At 42.3% G+C, this 9588-nt stretch overlaps 1 protein-coding gene across 1 annotated transcript in view; it reads right to left on the minus strand.

Annotated features, from left to right (window-relative positions):
* Positions 1–1981: 1981 nt before the first annotated feature.
* Positions 1982–9588, minus strand: part of LOC113389581 (collagen alpha-1(I) chain-like) — an 11144-nt gene continuing 3537 nt past the window's right edge. Inside the window, 12 exon segments of the mRNA XM_026626600.1 lie at positions 1982–2311; positions 3982–4261; positions 4431–4780; positions 4782–4820; positions 4879–5136; positions 5214–5263; positions 5266–5430; positions 5480–6208; positions 6250–7098; positions 7143–8560; positions 8605–9253; positions 9362–9462. Of these exon segments, the coding sequence (XP_026482385.1) occupies positions 1982–2311; positions 3982–4261; positions 4431–4780; positions 4782–4820; positions 4879–5136; positions 5214–5263; positions 5266–5430; positions 5480–6208; positions 6250–7098; positions 7143–8560; positions 8605–9253; positions 9362–9462 (5218 nt within the window).

Genomic DNA, 9588 nt, shown 5'->3' on the forward strand with positions numbered 1-9588 from the left:
TAGAAGTGAATTATAAAAAATTAACGTGTAAAATGGATTACATATGAATGTGCTTGATTTGATTACATTTTTTAATTTATTTAATTTTGGCCAATTCTGCGATAACATTGCGTAGCCTTGGCAACGCTATCTTATCCTTCTTTCTTGGTACTAAAAACTTTGAAAAAGTTATCTATTTGCTTTACGTTTAGGCGTTTTACACATAAAACCGCATGTTATGAACGCGCATCACAAAGATGCTGTGGTAAACATAGAATAAGTGCGCTTTACCCTGTATGAATGTTTTCAGCGTATCACAGATGGCGCTAGTGCGCTTCAAATTTAGTGTTTGTTTTAAAACAGTTTCTCTAGATATAGTACACCTACTTAACCTAAAGTATCAATTTTATATATTGAAATATATATTTTTTTTGAATGAATAAAATGTTTATTTTTTTTATTATATATTTCACAACATATTTGTGATTTTTTGAAAATATATTTTATTCGAGTATATTTTGTACTTAGTCAAATTAATCATATTTATATAAATCTTATTTAGAATTGAACCTAAGGGTAAACTTACGTGCTACGGTTGGTGTCGACATCTATGATATGCTTACGCAATTAAAATTGATGTAATGTCAAAGCGGCCGTGTTTGCCATCTATTTATTAACTTCCCGTTAGGGTAGTTACAGTAATGGTCCGAAAATCGAAAATGAAAATTTTTGCATTCTCGACGTTTTGGCATACCTCAAAAAAAAATGGATGTGTGTGTGTTTTTTTATGTCCGCATTTTTTCATCCACGTTTTCGGGCCCACCGATCAACCGATTTGAATGGTTTAAAAAACATTAGATCCATATTGATAGGGAGATGTGCTGATTAGATTTTGGCAAAGGCAGGTCCAGCCGTTACGGAGATACGGAGCAAAAATGCAGAAAATACAAATCGAGTTTTTGAGAGAACCGAGTATCGGATTTGAATGATCTAAAAAACATTCAATTTGTAATGATTGGGAGAAGAGGTGATTAGTTTTTGGCAAAAACAGGTACCGCCATTTCGAAGATAAAGAGCTAAATGTGCAAAAAATGGCAGTTTTTGAGTGAATTAATCGTCCGATTTGAATGTTCTAAAAAACTTTCTGCTTGTATTGACAAAACAATTGCTTTTGAGGATAAAAAATTATATCTTTTTTTATTTTCCATAAAATATTTTTGTAATTTTGGATTAAAAATTAAAAAAATACCCAGGCTAAGAACAGTCTAAGTACCACTCTGGTACAAATGTTTACCCAAGTGCGTTTAGACTATTTATGTACTGGAGCACTTTTCCAATTTTGTGAAAACTATTCAAAAATGTGAAGATGCCGCCAAGCTAAGCACAGTATGAGTGAAAATGTCGCACAGAATTATTTGCAAATGCTTGGACTGTTTAGACTGTGACTATACTTTTTCAATTCTGTGTAAATTAGGCTATATAATCTATTTTTTTTTAAATTGAATTCGAAATGAAATAACGATTGTTAATGTTCTGGAGATGAATTGATTTATGATTTACATTTGATTTGCCCAGATGTAACAAGATAGCAAAAATAATGAAAGTTACAGTATTTGTAATAATATATTTGAAAACGTTTAAAATTTCTCGAATATTTCGTTACGGTACGGGAAGTTCCAACAATATTTGCCTTAAGGCACGATGCCATACACCACTAGTACTTGTTTATTTCTGGATGCTCTTATAAAATTCTTTCTGGGTTTGTTGTATGTGAAATATGTCTGATCGTGCATCATATATACCATTTTCTCTTTCTAGTACCAAGAAAGAAGGATAAGATATCGTTGTCATGAAAACACTGTGTTACCGAAGAATTGTTCCCTAAGTCTTCAAAATTGCAACTAATTTATTAACATTGCAAAACCTTTTACAATTTTGTGAATTACTCATCTACATGATCTAATTTTAAGGGTGATGACTTACATTTAATTACTTCTATTTTTTAACATGTGATTGGTGTACCGTCAGCATTCGTCTGTTTCTTCGGTTTACAAATTTTGGTCCTTCCATTCGATCCGTATACAATATTGCACGAGAATGTGAAATATCCACATGTGGATGATTTTGTGTAATATGTGTGCTCATAGGTTTTTCTCCTGACTTCCTTCTGTTGAGGCAAAGGTTGCTGTTTTTCTCGGTCGACGTTACCGGATTCCGATTTTGTTACCGAAACGTAACCACTCGGTTTGTATCCGTTTCTTAGGAGACCACGATTGCTCTGGCTGTTTAGGGATGATTGGGAACTTCTGGTTGCTAAAGTCGCTGTTTGAGCCTAAAATAAACCGAAAACATAAACCTTCAGGAAGTTTAAAAATGTCAATTTGGCATATGTTCACTATTTATTATATTTACTAGATGACCCGACAGACGTTGTCCTGTACCCATTTCTACAATTTTTTAATATAATATACTAATATTTACCGTTTACCTTAAAATAATAATTATTGTTTTACAAATTACGCTTCACGCCAAAATGCATATACATTTATAATATTAGCGATGTTAAATGTAGAACTGCTTTAAATAAAACGAGTCTCAATTCCCACACTATATTGGAAATTGAAGTCCTTTAAACAGTATAACATAAGCATAACCATAACATAACACTGGTACTTCATGTTGGATTAAATTAATTTAATTTTTTTTATTTAAGATATCTAAAATTGCATCTTAAACTTCTCCTAATCAATATCGTGAGGGCCGATTTGTGTATTCATCTCTACTTTCCCATTTGTTGTTATATAGTGAAATTTTTACGAAGTTTAAAAATATTGTGGAAAGATTAATAAAAGAAGCAGAGAAATTTATATAAAAAAAACTATATATACTATATAAACTATAAAATAAATATATATACTATATAAACTATATAAAGTGAAATTTTTACGAATTTTAAAAATATTGTGGAAAGATTAGTGAAAGATGCAAAGAAATTATATATTGAAAAAAAAAAACTGTATTAAAATTTTAATATCCGAATATCCGTGCGCTCGTATTTTCGCACGCATCGCGTTACAGGTAGGACCTGCCCTGATTAATACCTAATTTTATATTTAAGTGAATTAATTAATTTGTCTAATTGTTCATAAGTGTGTATCATTCAATCCGCCATACATATATGTACTGTATTTTAAATTATTTTTATTTCTGGCAAATCTCAGCTGCGTTTTGGCAATAATAATGTAGACATTTCATTTTCTTATTCATAATCATAAATTTATTATACATATTCTAATATTGTCTAGACTCGTAAGTAAATTGAAATTTTTGTATCTGCTTCTTATATTATTTTAATTTAGACACACCTCAGCTGCTTTTTGGCAATAATGTAGACGTTTCATTTTTCTTATCCATAATCATAAGTTCATATACATATTATAATATTGTCTAGATTCATATGTAAATTGAAATTTTTGCATTATGATAATTTTCATTGTTTTCAATGCAATCAATGACATGTCGTTTTTTACAATTTTTCCATTAATTGCACATACAATATTGCACATACATCCCCAGTACTTTATAATCACATACATCCTAGAAAATTTCCTTAACAAACTTCAGGAAGATTTATCAAAATCCGCATATAACCGTTTAGGTGTGTACAGTGAGTGAGTGCTTGTAATTTAATATGAGCTTTTATAATAGCAATAAAGCTCAAATTGAATCTATGTTTTAGTTAGAAAATGTTTGTATGAGAAAAAGAAAAGGGCTATTTTTAGGATTTTCCCAACAATTTTTTCAGTTTTTTCTCGCCGTAAGAACCATCCTTGAACATTTCAAAAATAATGGCCAAATTGGTCCAGGCGTTGTTGAGTTATGCGCTTACCAACACATTTTGCGATTCATTTTTATATATAAGAACATATCCATATGTTGAAAAACAGATATTTCTATATTACAAACCACACCTCAATTTTATCTTATCTTTAGCTTACTTGCCTGCGAATTTTTTCCCCCACTTGCAAAAGTATTTCCCAAACTGCCAGCTCCCGAAACCAGTCTTCCTCTAAATCCTTGCGGAACTACATATCCAGTATTACCAACTGTCTCTCCAGGTTGAAAAACTATTCCGCCACTCGGTACAACGGTTCCTCTCGGTTCTTGAACAACTCTTGCCCTTTGGCCCTCACCTAACACGATGTGCTGGGTCTGAGTCGGCGTTGATTGTGTTATTTTACTTCCACTTGGTGTCGGTTGAGGATTTGCTGATGGCGATGATCTGAATGAAGGAAGGGCTGATGATGGGGTTACTGAGGATCTGGATACTCGTCATCGTATTCGTCATCGTATTCGGAACTTTCATCAATGTCCACTGAAAGAAGAAAGTAATATTTTGTATTAGAATTGCGTCGACACTTTAATTTGATGGTAAATGAGAATGTTCTTACTTGTCTTCGGTGTGTAGTACTATCTCCAAATATTGGTTTTGCACTATGTTGAGTTTGCGAAAGCCCCGCTTCCATGCTTCCATGTGGTGTTCGTGTTGAACTCCCGACAGCACCTTTTTCTGCTCGTGTGTTTCCGCCGTAGTACTGCTTCCACCAATGGCAGATCTTTTATTTAATTCTTCTCCACTTCCAGCTTGAAACACTCCTTCAGGTTTTGGTAGCTTTCTGAATCCTTGAACACCGTCCTTGCTGCCCGAAGCGGCTTGCGCCGCGCCTGTATAACTAATGCCGTAATTGAATCGCCCTTGAATTTGACTCTGACTTTGTCCTGTACTACGTCCAGATTGTGTGTGAAGCGGTGCCTCCACCACGGAAAGGCGTCGATTGCACCTAAAAATATCATTTCTTAGCCTCGTTCATTCATTTTTTGTGGCAACTTTTCTTTTACCTGTTCTCCACTGGCGGATTCGTCAGGCTTAAATCCAATTTGAGCTTGTGACGATGTGCTTCCTGGTCCTTCGGCTTGAGCATCTGCCATGCCTCCTTTTCCGCCTGCTTGAACTAAAGTGTTGGTTCCGTGGTTCCAACCGGAAGATTGACCGCTTGCGGAAGTTGCACCAGTGTCTGCAGAAGTAGCAACTTGAGCTTGCGCGTTGCCAGAACCAGCATGACCCTGTGCACTGCTAGTAACTCCTTTTGCATTCCCCTGAATAGTGGAATTTCGTTATATTTATTGCAATTTGTTTAATCATGTTTTTATGAAAAATTTACAACACATATTACCTGTATTTGGGCACTTGCACCTCGGCTAACGTCAGCTATACTTGCTTGGCAGTAAAGGATCCAGTTCCGCTGTGCGTTCCGCTCACTTGTGTCTGAGCAGCCCCTCCGGTTGCAGACGCTGCTGCTTGTGTCTCACCTCCCTCTATACTGTGGACTGAAGTTTCAGCTTGAGAAACTTCATCAGAACCATCACCAATATCAAGGTGGCCTGTGATGTCTATTTGTTGTGAACTGATTACTTGCCGGGCCTCTTTGTACTAAATCACCTGGCTTTTGTCCTTGCTGACCTGGTATATAACCAGGGTATTGAGCCCCGGATTGTCCTGGTTGTTGACCTGGGTATTGAGAGCCGGGCTGTCCTCGGTAATTGAGCGCCGGGCTGTCCTGGGAATTGACCTGGGTATTGAACTCCGGGCTGCCCAGGTAATTGACCCGGGTATTGAACTCCGGGCTGCCCAGGTAATTGACCCGGGTATTGAACTCCGGGCTGCCCAGGTAATTGACCCGGGTATTGAACTCCGGGCTGCCCAGGTAATTGACCTGGGTATTGAACTCCGGGCTGCCCAGGTAATTGACCCGGGTATTGAACTCGGGCTGCCCAGGTAATTGACCCGGGTATTGAACGCCGGGCTGTCCTGGTAATTGGCCTGGGTATTGAGCGCCGGGTTGTCCCGGTAATTGACCTGGAAATTGTATGCCAAGTTGTCCTGGTATTTGAACTGGGTATTGAACTGCTGGTTGTCCTGGAATTTGAGCGCGGGTTGGCCCTGGTAATTGACCTGGATATGAAACGCCTGTTTGTTCTGGTAATTTACCTGGGTATTGAGCGCCAGGTTGTCCTGGATAATACCGTCCGGTTTGTCCAGGTAATTGACCTGGGTATTGAATTCCAGGTTGTCCTGGTAGTTGACCGGGATATTGTGTTGCAGTTTGTCCTGGTAGTTGACCGGGATATTGTGTTGCAGTTTGTCCTGGGTATTGAGCGCTGGTTTGACCTGGCAGTTGTGCAGGATATGTTACTTGTCCATTGTATTGCTTCTCATCTGTCCTGTAGTTTTTTCCGAGAATTGTACTCCTGATTGATCAACCACTTGTCCGGGATATTTTGCCGTTGGTAATCCAGATACATCTGGGGGATATTGTATTCCAGATTGACCCGCTGCATCTCCAGGTACTTTAGAAATACTAGTTTCTTTTACTTGACCTGGATACTGTGTTCCGGCTTGACCCGGTACTTGCCCTATGTATTGTGTTCCTGTTTGACCGGGAACTTGTCCTGGATATTGTGCTCCTGTTTGACCGGGTACTTGCCCAGGATACTGAGCTCCGGCTTGACCGGGAACTTGTCCTGGATATTGTGCTCCTGTTTGACTGGGAACTTGTCCTGGATATCGTGCTCCAGCTTGACCGGGAACTTGTCCTGGATATCGTGCTCCAGCTTGACCGGGTACTTGGCCTGGATATTGCGCTCCTGCTTGATCGGGCACTTGGCCTGGATATTGCGCTCCTGCTTGACCGGGCACTTGGCCTGGATATTGCGCTCCTGCTTGACCGGGCACTTGGCCTGGATATTGTGCTCCCGCTTGACCGGGTACTTGGCCTGGATATTGTGCTCCTGCTTGACCGGGTACTTGGCCTGGATATTGTGCTCCTGCTTGACTGGGTACTTGGACTGGATATTGTGCTCTTGCTTGACCGGTACTTGGCCTGGATATTGTGCTCCTGCTTGACCGGGTACTTGGCCTGGATATGTGCTCCTGCTTGACCGGGTACTTGACCTGGATATTGTGCTCCAGCTTGGCCAGGTACTTGGCCTGGATATTTTGTTTCTGCTTGACCGGTACTTGGCCTGGATATTGTGCTCCTGCTTGACCGGGTACTTGGCCTGGATATTGTGCTCCTGCTTGACCGGGAACTTGCCCAGGATACTGAGCTCCGCTTGATCGGGTACTTGGCCTGGATATTGTGCTCCTGCTTGACCGGGTACTTGGCCTGGATATGGTGCTCCTGCTTGACCGGGTACTTGCCCTGGATATTGTGCTCCCGCTTGACCGGGTACTTGGCCTGGGTATTGTGCTCCTGCTTGATCGGGTACTTGGCCTGGGTATTGTGCTCCCGCTTGACCGGGTACTTGGCCTGGGTACTGTGCTCCTGCTTGATCGGGTACTTGGCCTGGGTATTGTGCTCCTGCTTGACCGGGTACTTGGCCTGGGTATTGTGCTCCTGCTTGGCCGGGTACTTGGCCTGGATATTGTGTTCCTGCTTGACCGGGTACTCGGCCCGGATATTGGGTCCCTGCTTGACCGGGTACTTGGCCTGGATATTGTGCTCCGGCTTGACCGGGTACTTGCCCAGGATACTGAGCTCCGGTTTGACCGGGTACTTGGCCTGGATATCGTGCTCCTGCTTGACCGGGTACTTGTCCTGGATATTGTGCCCCTGCTTGACCGGGTACTTGCCCAGGATACTGAGCTTCCGCTTGGCCTGGATATTGTGCTCCTGCTTGACCGGGTACTTGACCTGGATATTGTGCTCCAGCTTGGCCGGGTACTTGACCTGGATATTGTGCTCCAGCTTGGCCGGGTACTTGGCCTGGATATTTTGTTCCTGCTTGACCGGGTACTTGGCCTGGATATCGTGCTTCTGCTTGACCGGGTACTTGGCCTGAATATTGTGCCCCTGCTTGACCGGGTAATTGCCCAGGATACTGAGCTCCGGCTTGGCCGGAAACTTGGCCTGGATATTGTGCTCCAGCTTGGCCGGGTACTTGGCCTGGATATTGTGCTCCAGCTTGGCCGGGTTCTTGGCCTGGATATTTTGTTTCTGCTTGACCGGGTACTTGGCCTGGATATTGTGCTCCTGCTTGACCGGGTACTTGCCCAGTACTGAGCTCCGGCTTGACCGGGGACTTGGCCTGGATATTGTGCTCCTGCTTGACCGGGTACTTGGCCTGGATATTGTGCCCCTGCTTGACCGGGTACTTGACCTGGATATTGTGCTCCAGCTTGGCCGGGTACTTGGCCTGGATATTTGTTTCTGCTTGACCGGGTACTTGGCCTGGATATTGTGACCCTGCTTGACCGGGTACTTGCCCAGGATACTGAGCTCCGGCTTGACCGGGGACTTGGCCTGGATATTGTGCTCCTGCTTGACCGGGTACTTGGCCTGGATATTGTGCCCCTGCTTGACCGGGTACTTGGCCTGGATATTGTGCTCCAGCTTGACCGGGAACTTGTCCTGGGTATTGCGCTCCTGCTTGACCGGGAACTTGTCCTGGGTATTGCGCTCCTGCTTGACCGGGAACATGTCCTGGATATTGTGCGCTCCTGCTTGACCGGGTACCTGGCCTGGATATTGTGCTCCGGCTTGACCGGGAACTTGCCCAGGATACTGAGCTCCGGCTTGACCGGGTACTTGTCCAGGATACTGAGCTCCGGCTTGACCGGAAACTTGTCCTGAATATTGTGCTCCTGCTTGACCGGGTATTTGGCCTGGATATTGTGCACCTGGTTGACCGGGAACTTGGCCTGGATATTGCGCTCCTGCTTGACCGGGTACTTGGCCTGGATATTGTGCTCCCGCTTGACCTGGATACTGTGCACCAGGTTGTCCAGCAAATTGTTGACCGGTTGGGCCTACACCTCCCACCTGCCCTGGATATTGAGCTCCGGGTTGAGCTCCTACTTGCCCTGGTAATTGTATTCCTGCTTGTCCGGGATATTGCCAACCAGGCTGCCCTGGTATCTGACCAGGCGGTTTTGTAATGCCAGGTTGCCCACTAACTTGTCCAGGTAATAACGCACCGGGTTGACGGGGTACTTGTCCTGGGCTGGGTACTTGACCAGGACGTAATGGCGTTCCTGGCGCGGTTCCGGAAGGACGTCCTGGAACAAACGTAGTGGGCGGTTGCCATCCATCTGGACCTGTTAGACGATCCGGTAGTCCCGGTCTTGGCCTAGTATCTTTATCGACACTCACTCCTGGTGGTGCTGCATGGCCTGGTCTGCCATATTGCGCTAGTACTTCCGTGCCTGGTAGTCCTACATATGACATGAAATAATTTTATAACTAAACAACTTTCATATTTTATTTTGTTAAAATATAAAGTAGATGAATAAAAATAAAGTTTTATATAATATTGCAAATACCTGGATATGCTCCAGGGTAACCTCTGTAGTAGCCATCGTACCCAACACAGTCTGCGCAGCTTCCCGCACTAGATTGACTTTGAGCTTGTCCCATGCCATTACTTCCAGCTATTGAGGAAATACAATTTGGCTAATTTTAGCAATTCGTATATTTGAAATCTGTGGCTCTTATTATATATATATATATATATAATATATATATATATATATATATATATATATATATA

This window comes from Ctenocephalides felis, unplaced genomic scaffold (assembly GCF_003426905.1).
Source record: "Ctenocephalides felis isolate EL2017-DRISC unplaced genomic scaffold, ASM342690v1 CF-g0.4_SCAFFOLD_03573, whole genome shotgun sequence".
Classification (NCBI taxonomy): Eukaryota; Metazoa; Arthropoda; class Insecta; order Siphonaptera; family Pulicidae; genus Ctenocephalides; species Ctenocephalides felis.